The sequence below is a fragment of the Caloenas nicobarica genome, chromosome 13 (genome assembly GCF_036013445.1).
Source record: "Caloenas nicobarica isolate bCalNic1 chromosome 13, bCalNic1.hap1, whole genome shotgun sequence".
Taxonomy (NCBI): domain Eukaryota; kingdom Metazoa; phylum Chordata; class Aves; order Columbiformes; family Columbidae; genus Caloenas; species Caloenas nicobarica.
In genome coordinates, this window is record NC_088257.1 from 1,421,836 (window position 1) to 1,434,183 (window position 12,348).

At 43.8% G+C, this 12,348-nt stretch overlaps 1 protein-coding gene across 2 annotated transcripts in view; it reads left to right on the forward strand.

Annotated features, from left to right (window-relative positions):
• AFF4 (ALF transcription elongation factor 4) overlaps positions 1-12,348 on the forward strand; it is a 45,892-nt gene that overhangs the window by 7,885 nt on the left and 25,659 nt on the right. Inside the window, exons 2-5 of one of the 2 annotated variants that reach the window (XM_065643789.1) lie at positions 6,441-6,567; positions 7,932-8,714; positions 9,972-10,016; positions 10,943-11,029. In XM_065643789.1, the coding sequence (XP_065499861.1) occupies positions 6,445-6,567; positions 7,932-8,714; positions 9,972-10,016; positions 10,943-11,029 (1,038 nt within the window). In that variant the 5' untranslated portion in view covers positions 6,441-6,444. Of the gene's footprint in view, positions 1-6,440; positions 6,568-7,256; positions 7,312-7,931; positions 8,715-9,971; positions 10,017-10,942; positions 11,030-12,348 lie in introns of those variants that run through there. The other variant, XM_065643790.1, reaches the window with a different exon arrangement.

Genomic DNA, 12,348 nt, shown 5'->3' on the forward strand with positions numbered 1-12,348 from the left:
GGCCCGAGTAGACTGAAAACTGTTTCTAGACCTGCAGAAGATACTTTATAATGGTGATTATTCATAATTATCGTATCTGTGGTGTAACTGTGCTGTCCCTGGACGGGGCTTGGGTTCTTTTTGGGGCTTAAACGCGATAGGTGTGTGACCAGCCTGACTTTGGTTGTGAGGCTACATCCAGAAAGGTGAGAAAAAGCTGGAAGAACTTTGGGGGGGGAAAAAATCCCCAACAACTTGACATCGTTAGGGTTGGAAAAAAGATAACCTCGTTTTATTAAAAGGGTTTGTATAGCTATATTAATGTTTATCAACTTTTCCTGAAGTAATTGACGCTATTCTAAATGTCTTGGTACTCGGTGGCTGCTGAAATGTGAATGCTTTTCTCAGCCTGCTTACAGGGGTTATAAAATACAGGTGGTATTTAATGGGTAGGATGAAAGGTTCCAGCTTTCCAGCTCCTTTAACTGGTGTTTGTTTGGAAGCACCAAACATCAAAGCTGCGGCTTTCCTGCTGATTTTCACTTTACCTCTCTAGATAGTTCTGGTTGCTTCCTTTTGCTTCCAAATTATTTTTTGCCTTGTCTGCAAATCTTAAACACTCCTCTGCCCTAGTGGGGTTTTCCAAAGTTTAACTAATACGTGCTCTCATCATCTTCAGTGTACTTAAGTTTAAAAAGCAAGTTTTAAGTTACCAGAAAGTATCCCGGGTCTCAAAGCTGTCATGTCGTTCAAGTACCAGCGGCAGGTTTTAGACAGGGAGCAAATCGTTATGAATTTGGTAAACTTTGCATAAAGTCAGGGCTGAAAACTGGGAATCAAAGTTAAAATTCTTATTCTCTCTTTTCTGGTACTCAAACTTGTGGACTTTTAGAAGTCTACAACCCTTCCAGTTTTCAAGATTTAAAGCAATCCTGGAAATGCTGTAACCACGAGCAGGGACCCCGGCACTGTGAGTTCGAGCCGTCACTTTGCGGATACGTTTATGTTCTGCCATGCATGAACTCACTTGGCTTTTTGATGCTTCTCCTCCATTCCTTTGGTTGTTCTGGTACCAGTCTGGAAACATAATTGACTCGGTTGTGCGACTCTGCTGTTCTGTAGCAGAACTCATATAAAACATAAAACATAAGGTGTTTTCTCTGGTTCGGGAGAGTTCATCCCAAGGGTGCAGTTCCTTGGCTCTGGCTGCTCTGCTGACCTGCCCTCCAGCGTCCTCCTGCGCTTGTCCGTCAGTCCTGACCACGCTGCTTGTCGGCTCTTGCAGAGTCCACCTGGCACACTGCGGCACAGAAAGCACAGGCAGTAATTTAACAAGACTTTTCTGGATTTTCATTGTTGTTTTGTTTTAAACAGGTTGCTTATCCCTGCTCTGCAATGCTGATAGAACTGTTGGGGGGGCCATGGAGCGTTCAGACTTACCTGTATTTCACAATAGCGCTGTCCCCAGAATATGTATTTTGAACCTGTGCAGGTTTCCCTAATTCAGCTGAAACGTCTCCAATGAACGGCTGCGTCAGCACAACCAGGAGCACGACACGGGCTGGAGCTGCTCGGGCACCTGCCCTGCGCCAGGGCCCTGGAACCACACCTGTGCTACCCTTGCAAATTCATAAACTGCCTTTCGCTTCAACTACCATGTAGAGCTGGGCACAGGATGGTTTAAAAGCCCCAAAATATTGTGTTACTCTGATACTTGTGTTGTGAAGATGCATCAAATAAAAGTGATGTTTAGAAAATAAGCTGTGCTTCAAAGAGCAAGGGAAGAGTCAGAGATGCTATCGGTATTTACTCTGCGCTCTCACATGGAAGAGACCTTACTCCTGCGAGCAGTTACCAAAGACCCAAGTGGTTTCTGCAGCTGCAGGATTTATTATCGCAAACCCAATGTTCTTTTAGAACGTTGTGCAGCAGTGTGCGAACCTTGGTCACCATAGGATGTCCCATATCAAGGTCTTGTGGGCCGGTGCAGATAGATGGTCCTTCACTGAGGCTGGGGGAACTGGCAGGTAAACCTGGGTGATGTCTGTGATGAACTCATCCTTTTTCTGTAGTTCTGTTCAGGTGGCAGGAGGATGTGAACCTGGAAATGAATGTGACTGTTCCCGTTGGCATTTTCACTCATATAGTTTAGATGGCACCTCATTGAAACATGATGTGCTGTTTCAAATCTTACACAGAGCATATTTATCAGAGAATTTCTGTTAAATGAATAATCCTTCCTTAATCCTAATGCTGTAGAGTTCATAACACTCCAATGTAATTATGTCTTTTATGAAAGTAAATTAATGTGAGGAAGTTAGAACTTTAACAGCGAGATTAACGTTGGATGTCTGAATAACTATTGCTTAATAAAATTTAAACACCACTTGTCTTGGCTTCAAGGTTTAAAGAGAAGAACATGTAGGCACAGGAACGCGGTTATTAAGTGTCCGCCCAATTCAACTGCAGAATATTGTTGGGAAACAGCATTAGAATATGATTTAGTCAACCTGTGAGGACTTGAAAAGGCTGCATGTGAAAGTTTCGTGTTCATGATGCTCCATCTTTTTGCACTGTGCAAATTATAGAATCTGCCAGTGATGGAGAATTGAAAGGATGAGGAAAATGTCGTTGTCTGAGTGTGAGATTGAATTGGCCGAAGTCTGGGGAGTTGGGATTTGTGTGAGAAACAAATTTTTGTGTTCTCAATGGATGGCAAAGCTCTGAGTCCAGTCTGCTCTGTAGTGCTTTTAGTTTTGTTGTCTTCTGACAAGGATGTCAGGACTTGAGCTTCAGGTGGTGTTAAAAAGAATATCGTTGCCTTGGTTAAGAAAGCCTCCTGTCCCTGAAAGTATTTTGGTATTGCAAGATGAAGCAAATAGAAATGCAGAAACTCAGGAAGTTGGTGTCCCGTGAGCAGCTCTGCTTCCTATGAAGCAAACAAGGGGGGACCCTTGTTTCTGTGTAGGGTTCATTGGGGGGGAAAGAGCCAGACATTTTCATTACAGTGTAATGCTTTTGCACGAAAGTATGACATTTTAAAGAACGGGTAGTTTGAGATCTCTTGAGATCCCTCGAGTAAATTACATCAAACCAATTTTGCAAATTCTTCCTGGTTATAAACTATTTTAAGCTATTTTAGTAGCATGTTTTAGAAATGGATTTAAAACGTGATTTTAAATGAGCTTTATTGCAACTGCTGATGTTAGAAATCTCCTCCTTAACTTGGCTTCTAAAATCCAGTTGCTGGGTGTGAACTGTTACCTTCGTCAAAACGCAGCCCTGGCTTCTGTGTGCCGAATCTCGTGTGTGCCGAGCGATGTACCCATTTCTCATCCAAACTTGTTTAACGAAGCGTTACACTTAGTGAGCCTCTTCAGTTCTAAGGGATCCCCAGGTCCTTTTTCAGCAGTTAGTGTTGAGTTACAGGTGGTCACTGTGATTCTTTGACCTGTCATTGTGCTGTGGTGGTTTCTCAGGTAGCAGACGCGGCTGGTTGTGCTTGGGCAGCCCAGTGCAGGTCCGAGGGATGGAGGGGCAGATAAAGTGATGAGCAGGAGGTAACGACTTCATCATCGCTTGACCGAGGCACTGGAATTAACAATGTGCTCTTAAAAAAAGTCCTGTGAAGTTTTTCTTGACTAAGGGTGATGATTTGCGTTCTGAGTGGCAGCGGCAAGTCCAGGCGCATTGTGCTTTCTGGGGCTTTCTGCGCGTTTGGCAGCCGGGGAGGAAGAAGCGCCGGCAGCAAAGTGCGAGCGCTGCCTTCGTGGGAGCGCTCGTCAAACATTAACCTGACCTAGGCCGACTTGGCTTTATTTGATTTATTGTTTTTAAAGCTCTCCCACCCAAAGGTGTTCACGTCCAGCTCTTATGGTACTTGATGGTCTCCCTGTTGAATGTGCAGAAGGAGCCTCTGACATGAAGGGTGGGAGGGAAACATTTATATTTTTATTGTAGAAATGAGAAACGTTTACGTTGGTGTTAGAGAAATGAGAAACGTTTACATTTATATTAACGGTGACTCACTGGTTTGTATTTATATTGAATTACCGGTCCAACTGTGATGGTAGTGCGTTAGCAGCCCCGTGCTGGAGGTGCAGCTGGGCAGGAGTGCGTTCGCATCCACGTCTCTAAATGAGATGACGGCTCCAGCTTGTTCGTGTTCACGGTGCATCTCAGTGTGAGGTGCCTGGCAGCGAGTCCATGGCTGCCCAGTTGGAATTGAGGAATCCTGCCTGTCTAACCAAGCTCTTCTCTGGAGCCACCGCAAACCAGCCCCCCCGGCCCGGAGCTGCACGGGGGGACCCGCAAGGAGAGAAAGAAAACAGAATAAATACTGTGGCCTTTCCAAAAGGTGTTTTTCCCCGTTTTGTGACACATATGAATATTACTTGAATTCTCTGTAAACTCTTGTTCTTAGTTTTGTTCCTTATTTCAGTGTTATAAAACTATGAAGGTGACTTTGGTGCTTCTGTATTTGCAACGTGGTGATTGCCCTTTAAACTTTATCTGGAGGAGCGAACTGTTTGTATTTCATTGTGCAAAGAGATGTGTTATTTTAGTAGGAAATGTTTTATTTTTTCCTCCATTTTTTTTCTCTTTGCCATAACTTAGAAAGCCAGAAAGCCAGAAGTTAAGACTACACTGTCACTTCTATGTGACGAGTATTAAATAGTTCTTGGTGACACCAGAGCACGTTCCAGTTTGGTGTATTGGTGAGTTTTTGTTGATTTTGTTGTTATGGGGCAGTTACTTTTTTTAGTTTCTCCCTTTTTTGACAGCTGGCACATGAGTGCATTTGTGTTAACAACTGGCAGGGTAGCATTTTCCGGTTGTGTACATGCTTTTGGGAGAGGATCAGCAGCGATGCTGTACTCGACACACGAGTCAGGAGCAGCGTGCTGTCCCAGCTCCTTAAATGCTCCTTGCTGTTCACGGTACAAGAAAAGTATTTGGAATAGGTATATTTGGGAGGGACTTGGATGCAGTGCTAAGGCAGTTTTTGGTATTTTTAAATGACTTCTGAAAATGTAGCATTCCTCATTACAAGCAGGATTTCCAGCTTTTTTTTCCTCTCCTTTAAAAAAAAAAAAATTAAAATTGATTTGAGTTGTCTGTGCCTGGTGCAGCTGGGTGTGCCCTGCACCAATTGCTAGATAACGTGCGTTCTCTCTGAAGACTGTTTATCGTTCAGGGCCAAATGTTGTCAAACAAAATTAGTGTTTCATTGCAGCCAATTAACCAGCACTGGCTAAATGAACTGTTTGCTTTCTCTTGCTTATGAAACTCATTCAGGTGTTACAGACGTGCTTGGCAGATCCGCCGGTGCCCGGTCGGACAGCGCTGGGTTTGGGTCACGTTTGGAGGGTTCGGGATGAGGGTTCGCCCGCCGGTGTCAGGAGATGGAGCGACGCTGGGGAGCGGATGGGCTGGGGCCCCTTTCCTTTCACAGCCTTGCCAGCAAAACCTTGGCAATGTGGCTGTGTTGGTCGTGGGTTATTTTGGGTTTTTTGTTTGTTTCTCACCAAACACGTGGTCCAAAAGCCCCACATCTGGGTTCTGTCCCCCAGCGCCGCTGCCGTCTCCTAACGCGAGTGACAAAGTCCGAGATGACGATGATGGCTCAACTGAACTCCAGCCAACGCTGTGCCCTTTTTGGATTAACAGAAACACCAAATAGGATTTTGTAAGCTGTTGGAACGAGAAATGAAAATTGTGTTTCTGGTATGGATGATTTGAATGGTGCTTGACTAGTTCATGTGCTTAGTGCGTCTGGATCAGCACTTAGCGGTGGTTAAAGAACACTTGTTTTGCAGCAGAACACTACGTGATCTAAGGAAAAAGGTGCAATGTTGCCAGAACTTCACTGAAATCACTGCTTTGAGTAGAAATGTTTTGGGAGGAAGGGAGACCGGGAAACAACATCAAAGCTTGAGGTCAGAATATGTTGGAGAATGGGTGCCAAGAAAGGTACGTCAGGAGCAAAATAACCCCAAATCTAGAGGACATGGAGAGCACTGAATGGGGGGAGGGATGAGGTAGTGAAACTGCAGAACATCTGGGGGATGTTGAGGAGAAAAAGTATTTTAGAAATGAATGGGAGATGTGCAGCGTGGGTTGAAACAGCTACATGATTCAAACAGCTGAAATAGGTTGAAATAGTTACTTGCCTGAGGACTTTGTGGATTTTTTTTTCCTTTTTTGTGTGTGTTTTTGTTTTTTTTTTTTCCTGCATAAACTTCCCCTGTTGGAACAGAAGCTGCCTGTAGACTGTGGGTTACAGCTCTTCACAGTGTGAGGTGTCTTGAACTGGACAAACATCTTTCCAGTTTTGAGGAGTTCCAGGCACCAAGGGGTTCTGAACTGCGACTGTTCCTTTGGCAGAGCAGATTCAGGGGCTCCCTGACCCTCCTCCTTTCCTTCTCTGACCAAAAATTTTTTTTTTTTTTTATTCGTAGCAACATGAACCGTGAAGACCGGAATGTGCTGCGTATGAAAGAAAGGGAAAGGCGAAATCAAGAAATTCAACAGGGTGAAGAAGCCTTTCCACCTAACTCTCCTCTCTTTGCTGAACCATACAAAGTTGTGAGTTTATGCAGTTCTTACAAATGCAGTTTTTATAGCAGAAGTCGTATGGAAATTTGTATTTTAAATTTATCTTTATCTGCATACTTTCTGGATCCACAGCTCTGTATGTCAACCAGGTATTTAAGCAGAGCTGGAAAATAAGGATGGGCCGTTACAAACCAGCTCTACTGGCAGATTTATAATAATGTTTATGAAGGAGGGGCTGAGTGAGAAAAGAGATGATAAAACCATCACATTTTTTTTGCTTTCTTCTGCTTTTGCTACAGTGACTCAAAACAATTAAACTGTCCATTGTGTCATGCCAAAGTGTTTTTGGGGGATGTTTAGCCTGTTGCTAAACTTTCTAACGTGCAATGGAAGTAATCTGGTTCAGAAAGAGAATGGTTAAATAGGGGGTTGATTTTAAATGCTGAAATGCCTGATACAATAGAATTATCAGCTTTAACTGGTATGCCAGTTGCTTATATCTGATTTTTTGGTTTGTTTTGAAGGAGTTGCCTCTGTTTATGATCTCATACAGCTTTAAAGCTGTGCTGCCTTTCCTTCCGGGTTTGCTCTGCTGAACAGAACTGGAAAAATAACCTAATCCTGGGACAGCTAAAAAAGTACCATTTAAAGTGTTCCTTAGGTAGTTCAAGTCCCTCTGAACACAGACCCATTCGCTGATCACTATTCAGCTGGTTTGCTGGACGTAAAACATTGAGACCGAAAACTCTCCTGCAGGAGGAAAGCTGAGAGATGGTTTGTGAGGATTTTTTTAGTTTAATTATTCTTGTCCTCCCATCACTTTACTGTGCTTGGTAACCAAATCCCACATGTGTGACGTTGACTAAAGCTGGTTGGGCTGTATGGGTAGAGATCCAGTGCACCTGATCTGAAAACACACTGGTTGGATAAGAACGCTTTCTTATACCTAGTCTTGTTGGCAACGAGAATTGTGCCAGTATAAATACCAATGAAAAATTACAAACAGTGGTGAGGTTGAGCTGATTTTATTTTACTGTTAATTAAAACTTTTCGGGATTAATACATTCTATATTACAGAAATAATCTTTCAGGTGACAGGCATCTCCAATTTTTGAGCTGGCATCCAGCTCACCAGCGTGTTGTTTGCAGCACTGGTTAGTGCTGTTTCAGCTGTTCTTGCTGCTGGAATAGGGGTTTTCCTTGTGCTTTAGGGAGTTATTACATCACTGCTTGGAGAGCCGAAATTGGGAATTGGAAACAATGGCAAAAAAGACGTAGATGCTACTCATGATCTTAGCCCTGAAATTTAGATTAACTGCAGTAGTTATCAAGTCAGTTAACTGGAAGTGAAGTTGTGAATTTTAACGCATTATTTTTCAAAATTATTTTCACAGACCAGCAAAGAGGACAAATTGTCTAGTCGTATTCAGAGCATGCTCGGTAATTATGATGAAATGAAGGATCTTATAGGAGACAGATCGCTACAAAAGCTTGTTGGAATTCCCAAACCAACTGTACCCTCAACGCCAGATGAAAAATCGAACCAAAGTTTCTTTGGTGATCAGAGACACAGCGCTGGCTCCCACCAGAGCAGCAAATGGACCCCGGTGGGGCCAGCGCCCAGCACGTCCTCGCAGTCCCAGAAACGCTCGTCGAGTCTGCAGGGCGGGCACGGCGCCCAGCGCGGCGGCGCCGGTAATGCCAGCGGCCAGCGGCACGACCGCGACTCGTACGGCGGCGGCGGCAGCCGCAAAAAAAGCCAGCATGGATCCGAACACTCCAAACCCCGTTCTTCCAGCCCGGGAAAACCCTCTGCTGTGTCTTCGCTGAGCTCCAGCCATTCGAGATCCCATGGCAATGATCACCACGGCAAAGAACACCAACGTTCCAAATCCCCCCGCGATCCTGATGCCAACTGGGACTCTCCCTCCCGTGTACCCTCGTTTTCAAGCGGACAACACTCTACTCAGTCTTTCCCACCCTCGCTAATGTCCAAGTCCAGTTCGATGTTACAGAAACCCACGGCGTATGTGAGGCCGATGGACGGGCAGGAGTCCATGGAACCAAAGTTACCCGAACACTACAGCGGCCAGACGCACGGCGGCAGTGGCAGCGACCTGAAGCCCAGCAGCAAAGCACATCTCACCAAGCTGAAAATACCGTCCCAGCCGCTAGATGTAAGTTGCTCTCTGATTTCTGGCTTCTTAAATGTAAGTCTCTTTGGGCTGGGATTTGCCAGCTTCTTTAAAATCCCAATCTATGTAACCGAAACTTAGTTTTTAGTAATAGTGAGGGGTTCTTTTAGGCAAAGAACCTTAAACTTAAGCAGCGAAGGCCTGTACTTTAAATGGGGAACCTACAAAAGTAATTATTATTTCCTTCGCCCTCTTCCATGTGGATACTGTGATTTTATTTTTTTTTTAATTAAATAAAGGCTATGAGACATTCAGAAAGGCTGACTTAACCTGGAGGGGCGAATTTTCGTAGCGTATGTCAGTAGTCGGAAGTAAGTGAAATAGCAGGATATTCACAAGTATTTTGAGAAGCTGGATACAGATATTGTCATTACTGGGAGCTATGTTGTCTTAGACTAGTGATACTATCTGCATGTCAGATTTTCTTTTGAAGTGTGTAGCAATTACGAGATGTGATTATTATACCTTCACCTAGGGAAAATAAGTGAACCCTGAAGGACACCAAATTGAACAGAGTTCAGAACTTGTGTCAGGTGTGCTGCATCCAGATACTGCTGGGTTAACAACTTGGAGTAGTTTGGTAATTCCCAAATCGTTATGGCACAGACTCTGATTACACCTCACAAGGATAGTGCCTTTCTTCATAATGTCTTTGCATCTCCTATTTAACTGCTTGAATTGTGGGAGCTAGAGACAAGCCTTTGTTCCTGGGGCTTCAGCAAATAGCAAAATAAGATCCAGGACGCAGGTAAGGAAATTTGAAAAGAAATTTAGTTCTTATTCGTGAAGACTTGACTTGCTAATGCTGCTGCAGAGGATGGGATGGCAGCTTTGCTTCCTCTTTGCTTGCAGCAGTCAGAGGTGCAGAAGATTCGTTCTTTCATAATTATTGCTGTTTCTAGATTGATGCTGTAAGGTACGTTTGACTTGATGATGCAGTTTGTCATTACTGTGCATTCATGCTCATGCATTTGAATCCAGATGTTATCCAGCGGATTCTGCCAGGAAATGGTTGAAAGCTGCGATTCTCTTTCTCTCTCTCTAGAAGTTTTTAGTATCACTGATTGCCTGTGATCACTTTAACTGTCAAGTGAAAAGTAAGATTATTGTGGCAGTTTTATAGATCTCGTGTATTTGCTTTTCATAACTGGATGTGACTCATACCATAAAAATACAGATCTATCTGATATTAATGTTGATTTGCTTTGGGAGATGTTAATCTTGAGTTTTGATTTGTAGGCATCAGCATCTGGTGATGTGAGCTGTGTGGACGAGATCCTCAAAGTAAGTTCTCTGTGCTTTTGGTGATAACTTGTTGAAAATACAAACATGACTGAGGAGGTGGAAAGCGCTCTGCAGTTGATTGGCGTCTGTTAAATTGACTGCAAGTTGTTACAGGAGAGCTCTCCAGTTCCTCCTCTGGCAGGCAGGCTGGGAGCACTGGGAGCAGAGCTGGACACGGGGCATCGCTGGGTGCGCACGTCCCCTCCCATGTGGCCTCGCTGCTTTCCTGTTCACATTAACCCAACCACAATCACCCGTGTCTTCCACCAAAATACAGTCCTTGCATTCCAATATAAGGTTAGACTATAGTAATTTTTTTTGCTACCCTGTGTCAGAACTTTTCTACCTGGGTTATTTACTTCCACAAATCTCGTTACCCCCTCATGTGGTCCCCTGGTCATCCGTCCACTGTCACAGAAGAATCATCAGATTCCCCTTGAGCATTTCCACAGCTTATCATTTGCTCTGACCCTCAGCACTGCCTGGTCCTCGGAGATGCTCTGAGTGAACACAGGCACTTCCTTCCCAGCTTTAAGCATTTGGTTTTCCCCTTTTCCCCCAAACTTTATAGGTGTCCCTTTTCTAGGATTCTTCTTTCTGCCCCTGCATCCTACAGATGCTCTTTAGTCTGCAGTGATCAGACACTGACTTCTACTGCAATTCGTGTTCAGGCAAACCAATTTTACCGATTTATGCCTTTCTACTTGTTATTATGTCTTAACTGTCATGGGTAACAATTTAAGATTCAGGTTTATATGCAAAATCATTGTTACACATTTGGGAAATTAAGATTTCAATATAAAGCTTAGTGAAGTGTGGACAGTGAACTGAAAATTGATAGACTGGGTTACCATTTGAATCAAGATGGTAACTTAAAATCTTTGCTTTAATTTTGTTAATAGCTTTTTTCTTTGTTCTGGTTCCAGGAGATGACCCATTCTTGGCCTCCGCCACTGACCGCTATTCATACACCCTGCAAAACTGAACCGTCAAAATTTCCTTTTCCAACAAAGGTCAGTGCTGTAGTCACATACCAAATGCTGTTGAAAAAGTAACTCCTATGAAAGATCAGGATTTTGTATCTCTCTTAAATTCAATTCTGTATAGTTCTGGGTTTGTTTCAGTGTTTTGTATCTCTGTGTCTCGCTTCACAACAATATTTGTCAGCAGTAGCCTTATGGAGAATGTCATCATTTTTCCTCTGGTTTATGCACACACACAGCAGTCTGCAAAGATGTCTATAATATAGCTTTCCTTTTACTTTTTAATTTTTGTTTCATAAATTCAAACCTTCTTCAAGATACCCCTGAAGCCTGAAAGTGCCATTGAGCCTTTTTCCATATTAAGGAAACTCTTTGCACCATTTTGAGTAAAGGAAGTGTTGTGTTTGCTTCCATCTAGCAAAGCGATGGAGACTGGCTGGTGAATGCTAAGAACTGTAAATGTACTTTCCTACATAAACTGAACTTTCCTTGTAATTCTGAAGTCCGTTAATAGCTCTATTAAATCTTATATATTTTCAATTACAAAAAAAAAAAAAAAAAAAGACGGTTTTAAAATCTGATGTTTTGCTAAAGAAATTTTCAGATCACTTGTCTGGAAAGATCTCTTCCTAACCTTCCGCATGCTTAATGACTACGGAAGCAGTTGAGCTATTAATTCTAAAGAGAAATGAGTGGTTTTCGGTGGCGCTGCCAGCACGGGGCAGGTTTCCAGGAGCGCTGCTGGAGCTGACACCTCTGGGGAAGCATGTGTGGCTCTGAGCTGCTGCTCCCTCCCAGCCTGGATCTGGCAGCCCCGGCTGCCGCGGTTTCAGGCGAACTGGCCCCGGCGCTGGTTCCTCGAAACGCGGCCCCGCCGTGGGCCGCGGGTGCTGGGCTGGGCGCTGCGGGCAGCCAGCGCCGTTCAGCTGGCGGAGCTGACTCACTTGGGCTCAGGGCTCGTTTCCTGTGTCTACTGATTACCAGTGAAAGATTTAACTCCACAATATAGTATTTCTCCAGACTCAGCGTATCTCTGAAGATTGGGGTACTCCAGCACGAATTTGGCATAGCTTCAAAGTGAAGAAATGATGCTGTTTGTCTTTTAAAAGTTACCTTTATAATACCGCAGACTACGCTTTTTCTGCCCAGGCTGCTGCTGTGGTGCACCACTTGCTGTTATCGATTCCTGTTTGATCCAGATTGCTCCCCAAAACAGAACAGTAAAGTATTTTAAGAAGATTTTCTCACTAAAATCTCCAACATAACCTGTCTAAACCAATTGTCTTATGTGAATGCTTTGGCACCACCTTTTTTTGGCCCAGGATTCCAGGTCCCGTGTTGTAAATGCA